This window comes from Geotrypetes seraphini, chromosome 1 (genome assembly GCF_902459505.1).
Source record: "Geotrypetes seraphini chromosome 1, aGeoSer1.1, whole genome shotgun sequence".
In the NCBI taxonomy this organism is placed as follows: domain Eukaryota; kingdom Metazoa; phylum Chordata; class Amphibia; order Gymnophiona; family Dermophiidae; genus Geotrypetes; species Geotrypetes seraphini.
This window is the reverse complement of record NC_047084.1, coordinates 374,899,986-374,915,615: the sequence shown is the minus strand read 5'-3', so window position 1 is coordinate 374,915,615 and position 15,630 is coordinate 374,899,986. Positions and strand designations below refer to the sequence as shown.

Sequence of the window (15,630 nt, the reverse complement as noted above, 5' to 3'; positions counted from 1 at the left end):
CGAAGAGCGTCAAATACAAACTTCTCGGCTCCGCAGAAAACTGAGAATTGAGGAGACTCATCCTGTGCTGGGCGGGAAGGCATTTGCACATGTGCGGTGTGGCAGACTCAAAACTTCTGTTTCTTCAAACAAGTCTGCTTGCGAGACTGTTTGAATCCGGGCTCCGTGGATGACGTGTCCCACATGTGAGAATAGGCTACCTGCTTGTCCTGGGATAATGGGTTCTATGTACTGCAAGATAGAGAATGACACAGGGACAGATTTGTCCCTGTTCCCACAGGAATGCAATTTCCCTGTCCCTGCGAGTTTTGTCGCTGTCCCTGTCCCATTCCTGTAAGCTCTGCCTTTTAGCATATATTCTTTTGAAGACAAAAGGATAGAAGGCAGGTGGGTTCAATAAGAAGGTATTTGTGGCATGTGGGGATAATTTCCCACTGCAGTAGTCTAAGCTGAAAGATCAATACGTTAAAAAAATTTATTTAGTTTGATCTATATCCCATCCTCCCCAAGGAGCTGTTATGTTTAACAATCTTTCTACAGACAACCTGGAATCGGACACGTAAGATTATTCTGGGACAAGTACAGCACTCGCGACGCTGCACAAATGTACTGTGAATGCCTACTAAATAATATAATCTCTCATAACAATCTTGATTTACTTTGTTATTAAGGACACTGTTATCCGACGACGAGGAAGCCTATCTAAAATTTGCATGCCCTTCTGGCTTCTCTTATTTCTTACATCGGTCAGGGAGAAGAGGTGGTGGTGTAGCTATTGTTCACCACCCAAGACTTAGTTTTCGACCTAGAATTCTTCTCTAAAAACTGCCACATTGAATTCATCCAATTCAAATTGAAAATGGATGTTACCTTTGACTGTCTACTACTTTATATCCCACCCCACATTACTCAGGATATTTGCTCTTCTATTCAATCGTTGATCTTTGACTTCTGTACCTCTACAGATAATCCCCTTATATTAGGCGACTTTAATTTACACTTTGAAGACACAAAATGCAATCAACTCAAGAATTTATGACCCTTTTTAAAGGCCTCAATCCTTCGCCACTTATTTCTAACATAACTCACAGAGCCGACCATATACTGGCTATGATCTTGGTCCCATTGTCTTTATATCAGCACTTCTTAGTGACAGGGATTCATCCCATGCCTTGGTCAGATCACTCTCTAATTAGGTTTACTTACTCTTGGTCACCAAAAAACATTCAACAAGAATCAAAGCTAATTAGTTTTCGTGACTATTCTAACCTAGATCCCTCTTCTATCTCAGCATCTTTTAGTTTTGACTCTTCCCTGAAAACTAGTATGGAAGAAATAATATCTGCTTGGAATACATCAATACTGAAATTAGATGACCTTGCTCCAGTGCAGTCTCACCACATATCCCAATGGAGGCAAAACAATCCATGGTTTTCCTCTGAACTTAAATTAATCAAGAAACAGCTTCATTCATTAGAAAAGCTATGGAGACGTGATAAATCCTCAACTTCTCAGTCGTTAAGGAACATGCCATTTTCTACAAAACAAAAATACTTCAGGCAAAATCCAATTATTCTAAAAAAATAATCTATGGCAAAAAATACAGCAACACTTTTCTTCAAGATCGTCTGTGCCTTGACCTTTAAAAAAAAAACCCCACCAAAAAACCCCCCCACGATAAACCTGTTTCTCAACTGCCATCAGCCCAATCTTTAACAGATTATTTCTTAGGGAAAATTTCAAATATTAGATCATCTCTTCACTCTCCAGTTCATTTAAACACTGTAACCTCATCTTCCCAAAACTTCACATTATCCAACACATTGGTCTCAAAAGTTTTAGAATTCCCTCACTAATGGAGATCCAACAAACCATTAATACTCTGAATACTAAAAGTTCTTGTGCTGAAGTCATCCCCCCTCATATTTTGAAACGGTACCTTCCTATTTTTGGCCTGCATATACTCAACTTTATTCAAACTAGTCTCATTACTAGTACCGTATCTAAACAATGGCAAGAAACTACTGATTTTCCTATAATTAAAGCCAAAGTCAGTGCAGCGGCAATTTCCAATTATTGCCTTATTTCTAATATCCCTTTTTTGGCCAATCTTACAGAAAGATAGTTTGTTCAATAAAGTCAGAAAGTTGGATGAAAACAAATGTCCTTCATCCTAATCAGACAGGTTTCCATAAACATCACTCAATAGAACTGTCTGATTGGGTTGACCACCAACATTTACCCACTTGGATCATCTGTTCTACTTATTTCACTGAATTTATCGTCAGCCTTCAGTACTATAGACCATCAATTGTTAATTCACAGGCTTCAGGATATAGGGATCACTGATCCAAGTTTTAGATTGGTTTACATCATACCTTAAAGATTGTTCTTCAAAAGTTCTATTTAATGTCACCTCTTCTAATACTTTAATGATTTCGGAATCCCTCAAGGTTCCATTCTTTCCCCTATGCTGTTCAATATTTTCCTCATGCCACTTGTTACATTAGGACAATTCATTGGGTTCTCAATTTTTGCTTATGCAGAAGATATCCAACTTGTTCACCCTGTCAATCTTGAAGATCCTATCGATATCTTATCCGTTAATCAGAAATTGGAATAAATCAGTGACTGGCTAAGCTCAAATATGCTAGCTCTTAACATTAGTAAAACTAAAGTTATGATCTTTCTGGTTAAGAAAGGCCTTACTCTACCCTGCCCCATAAGTCTAAAATTTGTTTCTATTCAGACTATCACTTCCATTAAGCTTCTTGGTGTAATCTTAGAAAGAAAATTCACATTTCATGAACAAGCTCAGTAGTTAGAAAATGTTTTCACTGTCTCTGTATGATAAGATCTCTTGCCACATTGCTAGATCCATCGTCATTAAATATTCTCATTCACTCTTTAGTCATTTCATATTTGGATTATAGAAATTCATTGTACAAAGAAATTACAAAGAAATAAAGACGCCTTCAAATTAACCAAAATACTGCCATAAAAATTATTTCAAAAGTACATAAATACGTTCATGTCACACTCCTTCTGATCAAGGAACACTGGCTCCCCATTGAATGTTACTAACCTTTAAGACAAAAATAACCAGTCAACCAGAATTCATCAACAGGCTATTAATCCCTCACACTACTCATTGTACTTTACATTCTTCAAATCAAAACCTATTAGCTATCCCTTCACTTAGATATCAACACTATGCGTACTAGTATTTTTCCAGTTACAGCCCCTACTATGTGGAACTCCATACCAAATTATATAAGAGAAATTACATCCCTCGATAAATTTAGAAGTAGCTTAAAGACCTTTCTTTTTAAAGATGCATATGATATGATAGTCCTTTTAAGGACAGCGATGGAAGTTTGTTTTTCCTTTAGCCTTGTACTTTAGATTTGCCTGTTTTTCATTTCCTCTTGTTTTACCCTCTTCCCAGCTTTTCCTATTTAAATTTTGTATTTCTGCCCAGTTACCTTTTGTACCAGTATGTCATTGCCAACGTATCAGTCTGTTAGTGTTATTTTATTGAAATTTGTTTAATATATGTTTTTATAATTGCTTGTTTTTTATATATACAGTGGTGCCTCACACAACGAACTTAATTGGTTCCAGGAGCAAGTTTGTTATGCGAAACGTTCGTTATGTGAAACGCGTTTTCCCATAAGAATACATGTAAAAAAAAATAATTCGTTCTGCAGCATAAAATATGCTAAGATGACATAAAAAAAGATAAATTTTTGGTTATTATTTTTATTTAGATACATCTAAAAACATAATTGTTTTTTAAAACAACACACATTTTTTAAATTTAAAGACAGACTAAGTAGAGTCTAATTTTACAGTGAGAGAGGGCAGAGTCTCAGCGGCAAAAACTGGGACTTAACTGTTCATTTTTTTTTTTTCTACCGTGTTTCCCCGATGATAAGGCAGGGCCATCAAATAAGACAGCCCCCCCTTTTTAGAAAAAAATGTAAAATAAGGCACCCCCCCCGCAAATAAGCCACCCACCGATACCTGCGCTTACCCGAATCGGGTGGTACGGTGGGTGACTCCGTGTGGTCCCTGGCACCCCCGACACGATCGGGGCAAGAGGGAGCTCAAGCCCTCTTGCCCCCCGACTCCCCGACACGATCGGGGCAAGAGGGAGCCCAAGCCCTCTTGCCCCCCCGACTCCCCGACACGATCGGGGCAAGAGGGAGCCCAAGCCCTCTTGCCCCCCCCCCCGACTCCCCGACACGATCGGGGCAAGAGGGAGCCCCAGCCCTCTTGCCCCCCCCCGCCTCCCCGACACGATCGGGGCAAGAGGGAGCCCAAGCCCTCTTGCCCCCCGACTCCCCGACACGATCGGGGCAAGAGGGAGCCCAAGCCCTCTTGCCCCCCCGACTCCCCGACACGATCGGGGCAAGAGGGAGCCCAAGCCCTCTTGCCCCCCCGACTCCCCGACACGATCGGGGCAAGAGGGAGCCCAAGCCCTCTTGCCCCGCCGATTCCCCAACTCCCCGACAATATCGGGCCAGGAGGGAGCCCAAGTCCTCCTGGCCACGGCGACCCCCTAACCCCACCCTGCACTACATTACGGGCAGGAGGGATCCCAGGCCCTCCTGCCCTCGACGCAAACCCCCCCTCCCCCCAACGACCGCCCCCCCCCCAAGAACCTCCGACCGCCCCCCCAGCCGACCCGCGACCCCCCTGGCCGACCCCCACGACACCCCCAACCCCCTTCCCCGTACCTTTCTGTAGTTGGCCGGACAGACGGGAGCCAAACCCGCCTGTCCGGCAGGCAGCCAACAACGGAATGAGGCCGGATTGGCCCATCCGTCCCAAAGCTCCGCCTACTGGTGGGGCCTAAGGCGCCTGGGCCAATCAGAATAGGCCCGGGAGCCTTAGGTCCCTCCTGGGGGCAGGGCCTGAGGCACATGGTCGGGTTGGGCCCATGTGCCTCAGGCCCCGCCCCCAGGAGGGACCTAAGGCTCCCGGGCCTATTCTGATTGGCCCAGGCGCCTTAGGCCCCACCAGTAGGCGGAGCTTTGGGACGGATGGGCCAATCCGGCCTCATTCCGTCGTTGGCTGCCTGCCGGACAGGCGGGTTTGGCTCCCGTCTGTCCGGCCAACTACAGAAAGGTACGGGGAAGGGGGTTGGGGGTGTCGTGGGGGTCGGCCAGGGGGGTCGCGGGTCGGCTGGGGGGCGGTCGGAGGTTCTTGGGGGGGGCGGTCGTTGGGGGGAGGGGGGGTTTGCGTCGAGGGCAGGAGGGCCTGGGATCCCTCCTGCCCGTAATGTAGTGCAGGGTGGGGTTAGGGGGTCGCCGTGGCCAGGAGGACTTGGGCTCCCTCCTGGCCCGATCGTGTCGGGGAGTCGGGGGGGCAAGAGGGCTTGGGCTCCCTCTTGCCCCGATCGTGTCGGGGAGTCGGGGGGGCAAGAGGGCTTGAGCTCCCTCTTGCCCCGATCGTGTCGGGGAGTCGGGCGGGCAAGAGGGCTTGGGCTCCCTCTTGCCCCGATCGTGTCGGGGAGTCGGGGGGGCAAGAGGGCTTGGGCTCCCTCTTGCCCCGATCGTGTCGGGGAGTCGGGGGGGCAAGAGGGCTTGGGCTCCCTCTTGCCCCGATCGTGTCGGGGAGTCGGGGGGGGGCAAGAGGGAGCCAGGCGGAGAGAGGGCAGTTAAGGATGCAGCTCGGGCGACTTCGTTGTGTGAAACGAAGTTCGTTGTACGAATCAAGACATAAAGTTCGTTGTGCGCAGCGTTCGCTGTGCGAGGCGTCCGTTATGCGAGGCACCACTGTACTATGTAAAACTGCATTAAATTTTGATAAGGCTGTATATCAAATTTTAAATAAACCTGAAATCTGAATACCTTAACCAAGCACTGAAAGTCAACTGTGGGTGAGTTAGTATATTCTCTGCCCAAGTCACCAACAATTAAGTCTTTTACACATTTTGTTAAAGAGTTCTATAGAAATATTACTTACAGTTCCAACTGGTGACGAGTAACAGATATGAGAGCACTTTCCTCTGGTACAAACTATGCCGCATTTTCCACCTTCATCTGATCCATCCAGACAGTCTTTTACTCCATTACAGACCATTTTGATGGGAATGCAGTCCAAACTTCTACACAGAAACTGATCGTTTTCACATTTTATAGGATAACCTGTTACAATAGACAAGTGGTAAGAATTGGAGATTTAGTAGAATTATTCCCCTCCCTCCAATAGAAGTCAGGCACCATATGCACATTTACAGGATTTCCCAAACTGACAACAGCAGCCCTTGTTGAGACATAAATGTAAGCACCTTTCTGAGAATCAGCATAGGCCCAATATTTAAACGCTGCTGAGCTCTAAAAACTTACTCCTAAATTATGCTTCTATGTTTGATATTAGGTGCTTAAGTTTTCAGCTGAAAACTAAGTTAAGGGAAAGTACTAGGCCCCACTCAGGCCAGCCACCAGTATTCAATGACACAATTTAGCAGTGGACTGAAAGTCAGCAATAACTGGCTCATTTTGAAAAGTGTGCAGGAGCAGGGAGTTCTGCAGGTGCCAGCAATATTCAGTACCAGTGCTTGGATAGCTAACTGTAGATGGCCCAGTTCTTCAGTTAGCTATGTTGGTGCCACTCCAGAATATCTGCCAGCACTCCATTAATTTCCAGTTCACAGCCGCGTTAAGTTCGTGTACTCCATTCTCCACCACTATGATCTGATCTCTGGGATCTCCTATCCCCTCCCCCCCCCAAGCCTATCAGTCAGGATCCCTGGTGATCTAGTGCTGTGGTTCTCATCCCAGGTTTGGGGGAACACCAACCAGTTGGTTTTTCAGAATATCTAATGAATATGCAGGGGGTCAAATTTGTATGCAAAACTAGTCCATGCATATTTGTTGTAGAAAACCTGAAAACCTGACTGGCTGGGTGTGCCCTGAGGACTGGCTTGAGAACCACAGAGTTTAGCAGACAGAGCAGGTCATAGTTGTCATTTTTAAATCAGAAGTGGGCCTTGTTCCTGTCATTGTCTGCTACATTACCAGAGCTTGGACAGGTAGGCCTTAGGGAAGTGGGGCCTATCTGAACTGCTAAATCTCAAAAGGGGATATTTGTAAAGCAGCTATATCACCACCTCTGCCAACAGCTAAAAATCGGAACAGCCCACTAAGGCAGGCAAAAAAAGGTTGTGTAATTGCTTTTACAAGTTATGCAGAAGAATTCACGTTTTCTTCTACCTTTCCATTTTATTGGAAATTAGAAAAAAATGACATCTGGATTATGGGCTTCCCCTGGTTCTAAAGTCATTCCCCTCCTCCACTTGATATATTAGCGCAAATTAGAAATAAATTGAAATAATGTTTGAGGAAAAGCCCCCATGCACAAACCGGAACTCCTGTCCTCAGACTTGTTTGTGTCTCCTCAGGCATAAAAACCTCCAGGCTTGCATATTATGTAATGTGTGTAGATACTTAAAATGAACTCTAAGATGTATAACATTCTCACAATCTAGATTCTCAAAAATAAGTTTATACAATTCATACAACTTAACACCTGTGATCCCAATCCAGATGTTAGCCAGCATTTTTCACCAAAAACAACTGCTTCAGGGCCTAACATATCTGGAAAACTTTACTGTGGCATTTCTGCTTAAATTAATTCTGGGGAAGAGTGACTACTCAACAAAAATGGGCTCCACCTTAACCAGGTTAGAACCAGGCTGCTGGCATCAACATTTAAAAGCAGATAGAGCAGTTTTTAAACTCGAAACTGGGGGAAAGCTGACAGTCACTCAAATGAGCATGGTTCAGAACAAAAAAAATTTTCATACAAAGGGAAGACAGCATCCTGATAGTGAGATTGCAATACAGACCACGGTAGACCAGGTGTCCTTAAATACAGAGCAGGCCGATTATAAAGATTGCAAATTATCCCTGCCAGCTGCTGAGCAGATTGAAATATCATGTCTATTTACAAACAATAGATATTTGTATGCAAATGCCAGAAGCCTAAGAAACAGAATGGGAGAGTTAAAATATATTGCACTAAATGAAAAGATAGGCATTTTGACCTGGAAGATAGATAACTAATAGGACACTGTCATACCAGGATATAAACTATTGCCATGAGTGTGGATTGAGCATTAGATGGAGAGTGGAGTCAGCATTATATCTTGGGCTTAATCAAATGGACTGAAAATTCTACAGGAGCAGTAACGCCTTGTAATTCCTATGGATAGAAATGCCATTTATAAGGGAGAAAAGGATAGTGATAAGAGTGTACAACTATCTTCCTGACCAGGATGAATGGACAGATGCTCAATTAGGAAGGCTAACACATTGAGTAATACTGGGCAATTTCAACTACCCAGATACTGACTGAGCAAATAAGATCATGGCATGCTAGAGAGATAAAATTCCTTGATGAAATCAAGGACTGCTGTATGGAACCAACAAGAGGCAAAGCAATTTTAAACCTAGTTCTTGGTGGAGTGCATGAATTGGTGTGGGAAGTAATGGTGCTGGGGCAGCTTGATAGGGGACCATAACATGATTACATTTGATATAATCCCTGGAATAAGTTCACACAGGAAATCCAATACAAGAGCATAACTTTAAATAAGGAGATAACGAGAATGGTAAAAAATAATAAAAAAAAACCTTAGAAAAGCAGATGTAAAGGTCAAACTTACATCAGACATAGATGTTATTCAAAAATACCATTCTGGAAGGTCAGAAAAGATATATATTCCATGCATTAAAAAAAGAGGAAGGCAGACCAAACTGCAACCAGCATGGTTAAAGAGTGAGGTGAAGAAAGCTATTAGAACCAAAAAAGAAATCTTCAGAAAGTGAAGGATCCAACTGAAAATTGTAAACAGCACAAGGAATGGCAAGTCAAATGCAAGGTACTAATAAGTAAGGCAAGGACCTTGAAAAGATTGTACCTAAATTTTTACTGTTTGCTTCCAGCACAGTGTTCCCCCGCAAATTCACAGTTCGCAAATCACTCACTAATTCGCAGTATGCTCCGACTGCTTCTTCCTGTACTAAAGTCAGGCTATACCAATCAAGAGCTGTATGTCAAAGCAGCTCCTGATTGGTGTAGCCTGACTTTAGTAACAGGAAGAGGTGGTCGGAGCATACTGCAAGTGATTTTCTGCACTCGCCAGCACTCCAGTTGCCCTCTCCCGCCTTTTGATAGGCAAAAAAAAAAATAAAAAAATCACCTAGACTGGATGGCATACATCCCAGAGTGCTGATAGAATTGAAAAGTGAACTTACAGAGTTTAGTAATTTTTCTCTAAAATCCAGTATAGTACCAGAAGACTGGAGGGTGGCCAACGTGACACCAATTTTAAAAAAGGGTTCCAGAGGTGATGCAGTAAGTTAGACCAGAAAGTGTTGTCAGTGCTGGGCAAAATGGTAGAGACTATTCTAAAGAACAAAATGACAGAACATATACATAATCATGAATTGAGAGAAAGTCAACATGGATTTAGTCAAGGGAATCTTTCTTACCTCACCAATTTACTGCATTTCTTTGAAGAGGTGAATGAACTATGGACAACTACCTCATAAGACATCTGAAGAAATTAGAGTCACAGCATAGGAAGTAATGTCCTAGTATTAAGAACTGGTTGAAAGACAAAACAGTAGGTTTAAATGGTCAACATTCTCAATAGAGAAGGGTAAATAGTGGGGCTAGCCTTTTGAGCACAGAGTTATGTGCCGATAGCAGCCTCATTGCCCTGACGCAGTATAGCGAAACGCTGGCAGGCCATCATCGGCTTTTGGGCTCAGCAGACTTGCCACTCTGAACAGCAGTGTGGAATGAAGATTTTTTGAATTGCGAGGGAGAGAGATAAGTGGTGTAGTTTAAAGCTTTTGTGCACATTTTATGCTAACACTCACCCGATCGCAGTTCTAACACACTAGCAGGAATTGATTTTATGGTCACTCGAGTACAGATGTTAGTCCCTTCAAAGCTTATGATAGTTTGGATTACAGGATTTAGCTCTGAGGAGTTTGGGATTTTTTTTTTGTTTAATTTATAACATTTTATTGAAGGAAATAAATACAATATATTATAATATAATGGAAATAGATTTTTATTTCAAATTGATTCTCAATTATGATATTTTCATACATTTCTATCATTCCTCCAAAATATATTTCCATATGACCCATATCACCTCCCTACTCCCCCACCCTCCTATTAACATTGTATTGAAGTAATCAATCAAATTATAATAAATTATGATATTTACATACATATTTCTATCATTCCTTCAATATACATTTCTATATGACCTATCCCAACTTACCCCTGCACCCCCCAGTTCCCCCCTGAATGGAAGATGACACATTACCAGGTATTGTGATGCTATGAATGTCTCCAAAGATTCAATGCAAAATAATAATCACACTTTGTGCTCTAGAGGAAAGATTTTGAATATAGGGGTCCAAATTTTCAAAAAGAAACATGTACGTCCAGGAAACTTAAACCTCCCTAACTTCAAATAAAATGAAACGATTGAGTTGGTTCCTCCAATGTCAAACTAGGAGGATCTTTCTGTAACCAATATCACAAAATACATTTGTGACCAATCATACATGCCTTTAAAAAGCACAGTTACTTACCGTAACAGGTGTTATCCAGGGACAGCAGGCAGATATTCTTAACGTATGGGTGACGTCACCGACGGAGCCCCGGTACGGACACTTAACTAGAAAGTTCTAGTTGACCGCACCGCGCATGCGCGGGTGCCTTCCCGCTCGATGGAGGAGAGCGTGTTCCCCAGTTAAGATAAGCCAACTAAGAAACCAACCCGGGGAGGAGGGCGGGTCCTAAGAATATCTGCCTGCTGTCCCTGGATAACACCTGTTACGGTAAGTAACTGTGCTTTATCCCAGGACAAGCAGGCAGCATATTCTTAACGTATGGGTGACCTCCAAGCTAACAGAGGGGGAGGAGGGATGGTTGGCCATTAGGAAAATAAATTTTGTAACACAGATTGGCCGAAGAGTCCATCCCGTCTGGAGAAGGCATCCAGACAGTAATGAGTAGTGAACGTGTGAACTGAGGACCAAGTGACAGCCTTGCAGATTTCCTCAATGGGCGTGGAACGGAGGAAAGCCACGGAAGCAGCCATAGCTCTGACTCTGTGGGCCGTGACAGTACCTTCCAGTGAGAGACCGGCCCGAGCATAACAGAAGGCAATGCAGGCAGCAAGCCAGTTAGAAAGCGTCCGTTTAGAGACAGGGTGACCTAAACGGTTAGGGTCAAAAGATAGAAAGAGCTGAGGGGATGAGCGGTGAGCCCTGGTGCGATCAAGATAGTAAGCAAGGGCATGCTTACAGTCCAGCGTATGCAGCACCTGTTCCCCAGGATGAGAGTGGGGTTTGGGAAAAAAAGACAGGCAAAACAATGGACTGGTTGAGGTGAAAGTCCGAGACCACCTTGGGAAGGAACTTAGGATGGGTGCGCAGAACCACCTTGTCATGGTGAAAAACAGTGAAAGGTGGGTCGGCAACCAGTGCATGCAGCTCACTAACCCTCCTGGCAGAGGTGATGGCAATGAGGAAAAGCACCTTCAATGTCAGAAATTTGAGTGAAGTAGTGGCAAGAGGCTCAAACGGAGGTTTCATGAGGGTTGACAAAACCACATTCAGGTCCCAGACGACTGGAGGAGGCTTCAGAGGTGGTTTGACATTGAAGAGGCCTCTCATGAACCGGGAAACCAGGGGATGAGCCGTAAGAGGTTTTCCGAGGATAGGCTCATGGAACGCAGTGATGGCACTGAGGTGGACTCTGATGGAGGTAGACTTGAGGCCAGCGTCTGAAAGAGAGAGCAAATAGTCCAGTACAGTTTCCACCGCCAATGAGGTGGGATCGTGGTGATGCAGTAGACACCAAGAGGAGAACCTGGTCCACTTCTGATGGTAACATTGGAGGGTGGCCGGTTTCCTGGAGGCATCCAAAATGCGACAGACAGGCTGAGACAGATTCTGTGGAGAGGTCAGCCCGAGAGAAACCAAGCTGTCAGGTGGAGCGAGGACAGATTGGGATGTAGTAGAGACTGATGCTGCTGCATAAGTAGAGTAGGAAACACAGGAAGAGGAATGGGCTCCCTGGAGTTGAGCTGGAGCAGGAGAGAGAACCAGTGTTAGCGAGGCCACCAAGGAGCGATGAGAATCATGGTGGCATTGTCTCTGCGGAGTTTGAACAACGTCCGCAACATCAGAGGAAGTGGAGGGAAGGCATAGAGAAACCGACCCGTCCAGTTGAGCAGGAATGCATCCGGGGCCAGACGATGAGGAGAGTAGAGTCTGGAACAGAAAAGGGGCAGTTGATGGTTGTGAGGAGCTGCAAAGAGGTCCACCTGAGGAGTGCCCCACCGATCGAAGATGGAGTGAAGTATGGTCGGATCCAGAGTCCACTCGTGAGGTTGAAGAAGGATGCGGCTGAGATTGTCGGCCAGGGAGTTCTGTTCGCCCTGGATGTAGACAGCCTTGAGGAAGAGATTGCGGGCCGTGGCCCAGGTCCAGATGCGGATGGCCTCCTGACAGAGGAGGGGAGAACCGGTGCCGCCTTGCTTGTTTATGTAATACATGGCGACTTGGTTGTCTGTGCACAGGAGAAGAACCTGAGGGTAGAGAAGGTGTTGGAAAGCTTTGAGTGCATAGAACATGGCCCTGAGTTCCAGGAAGTTGATATGATGTTGATCTTCCTGAGGGGTCCAGAGACCCTGTGTGCGAAGTTCTCCCAGGTGGGCTCCCCATGCGTAGGGGGAAGCATCCGTGGTGATGACCATGGAGAGAGGGGGTAGATGAAAAAGCAGACCCCTGGAAAGATTGGAGGAGTTCAACCACCATTGAAGAGATCGCTGAAGAGACTATGTCACACAGATGGGATGAGAAAGAAGGTCCGTGGTCTGAGACCATTGGTTGGCTAGAGCCCACTGAGGTGTTCTGAGGTGGAGTCGTGCCAGAGGGAGCACATGGACCGTGGAAGCCATGTGGCCCAGGAGGACCATCATCTGCCGAGCAGGGATGGAGTGATGAAGGAGCACCTGGCGGCAAAGATGGAGCAGGGTCTGTTGACGGTCGGAGGGGAGAAACGCCCTCAGAGTGGTGTTGAGAACTGCTCCAATGAACTGAAGTCGCTGTGTGGGAAGCAGATGCGACTTGGGGTAGTTGATCTCGAACCCCAGAAGATGGAGGAAAGAGATGGTGTGTTGAGTGGCTTGTAGCACAAGCTGAGACGTAGGTGCTTTCACCAACCAATCGTCCAAGTAGGGGAACACCTGGAGGTTGTGAGACCTGAGGAAGGCCGCCACCACAATAAGGCACTTGGTGAACACCCTGGGCGATGATGCGAGGCCAAAGGGTAGCACTTTGTACTGGTAGTGATGGTGCTGTATCTGAAACCGGAGGTAGCGACGTGAAGTCTGATTGATTGGAATGTGAGTGTAGGCCTCGGGAACATAGCCAATCATGTTGAGAGAGAAGAGGGTAAAGCGTGGCCAGGGAGAGCATTCTGAACTTTTCCTTGACCAGACACTTGTTGAGGTCCCTGAGATCGAGAATGGGACGTAGGTCTCCTGTCTTCTTGGGTACCAGGAAGTAGCGGGAGTAGAATCCCTGACCCCTTTGGTCTTGGGGGACTTCTTCGATGGCATTGAGAAGAAGGAGGGATTGAACTTCCTTGAGAAGGAGGAGGATTTGAGAGGAGTGAGAAGCAGACTCTACGGGAGGATTGTCTGGTGGAAGAGTCTGGAAGTTGAGAGAGTAGCCGTGGCGAATGATAGTAAGGACCCAATGGTCTGACGTGATGACCTCCCAACAGCTGAGAAAAAGTTGCAGGCGTCCTCCGATAGGTTGAGGAAGAGGTAACGCTGGTGAGAGACTGGCTATGCCCTGGAGAAAGGAGTCAAAAGGGCTGAGAAGGTTTTGACTGAGGGAGAGGCTTGGCAGGTTGATGAGATTGGGAGCGAGCCTGAGTTTGCTGTTGCTGACGAGGTCGGCGAGGTTGTTGCGGAGGTGGATGAAGAGGTCTGGCTGAGAATCTGCGTTGGTATGAAGACTGCTGTCTATAGGGGCGAGCAGGCGGAGTAGTCTTCTTTGGTTTGATGAGAGTATCCCACCTGGTCTCGTGAGCAGAGAGTTTCTGGGTGGTGGAGTCTAGGGACTCTCCGAAAAGTTCATCACCAAGACAAGGTGCGTTAGCCAGGCGGTCTTGGTGGTTAACATCGCGGTCGGAAACTCTCAGCCAGGCCAGACGTCTCATGGCAACCGCCATTGCCGAAGCTCGAGAGGTGAGCTCGAAAGAATCATAAATAGAGCGCACCATGAATTTGCGGAGTTGGAGCAGACTGGAAATGTGTTGTTGGAAAAGAGGGACCTTACGTTCAGGAAGATACTTTTGTAATGAAGAGAGTTGTTGAACCAGATGCTTCATGTAGAAGGAGAAGTGAAAGGTGTAATTATTGGCTCTGTTTGCAAGCATTGAATTTTGATAAAGGCGCTTGCCAAATTTATCCATCGTTTTGCCCTCTCTGCCAGGAGGGGTAGAAGCATAAATACTGGATCCCTGGATTTTCTTCAAGGTGGATTCGACAAGAAGAGATTCATGGGGTAGTTGGGGTTTGTCAAACCCCGGGATAGGGATGACCCTGTAGAGACTATCCAGTTTTCTAGGGGCCCCCGGTACCAAGAGAGGGTTCTCCCAATTCTTGTAGAAAGTTTCCCGTAAGATGTCGTGGACGAGTAACTTTAGGAATTCTTTGGAGGGTTGCTCGAAGTCTAGGGCATCTAAGAAAGCCTGTGACTTCCTTAGAGTCAGATTCTAATGGGATAGAGAGAGCCGCTGACATTTCCCGAAGAAATTTGGTGAACGAGGATTGTTCAGGCTTGGAACCGGTATCGATTGTGGAGGGCTCCTCGTCGGTTGAAGAAGCCTCATCGTCGGTACCGGGTTGGGATTCTTCCCAGAGGTCCAGGTCCCTGATGTCGGTGTGTATAGGACGGGACGGTGGTGTGGATGGTTCTGCGTGGCGAGTCTTAGAGAGAGATTTGCCAGAACGCATGGAGACGGTACCGGGGGAAGAGGAGCGGTGCCGGTCTCGGTCCCGATGTCGGAGAGGAACGGCATCAGAGTGTGTTGCATGAGAGGGTTGATGGGTTCCGCCGCGAGCACCGACATGGACGTGTTTAATGGTACCGATGGAGTCGACTCCGGTGGTATGGTGTGAGGCTCTGGCCGGTACCGGAAGGAGCGGGGCCAATATTGTTGGCAACAGGTGCTGTAGTTGTTGCTGTAGCTGCTCCTGTAATTGAGTTTGGAGTATGGCCGCAATGCGGTCGTCCAGAGGAGGCACCGGTACCGTTTTTTTCTTTTTTTTTTTAGACAAAAAAGAAACCCGAAGGGAAAAAAACAAAAAAGGAAGAAAATTACGCGAGCGGGAAGGCAAAGTAGAAAATTTCAACAGCCGTTGAAAGCACATGCGTCTTCTTCGCTCCGCGGAAACGAAGAAACTGGGGCCACGCTCTCCTCCGTCGAGCGGGAAGGCACCCGCGCATGCGCGGTGCGGTCAACTAGAACTTTCTAGTTAAGTGTCCGTACCGGGGCTCAGTCGGTGAC

At 46.0% G+C, this 15,630-nt stretch overlaps 1 protein-coding gene across 1 annotated transcript in view; it reads right to left on the bottom strand.

The window, feature by feature from the left end:
• The window catches only part of LOC117346133 (low-density lipoprotein receptor-related protein 2-like), a 266,925-nt gene that overhangs the window by 82,731 nt on the left and 168,564 nt on the right, over positions 1-15,630 (bottom strand). Inside the window, exon 21 of the mRNA XM_033915540.1 lies at positions 5,974-6,155. Coding sequence (XP_033771431.1) covers positions 5,974-6,155 — 182 coding nt within the window. The remainder of the gene's footprint in view (positions 1-5,973; positions 6,156-15,630) is intronic.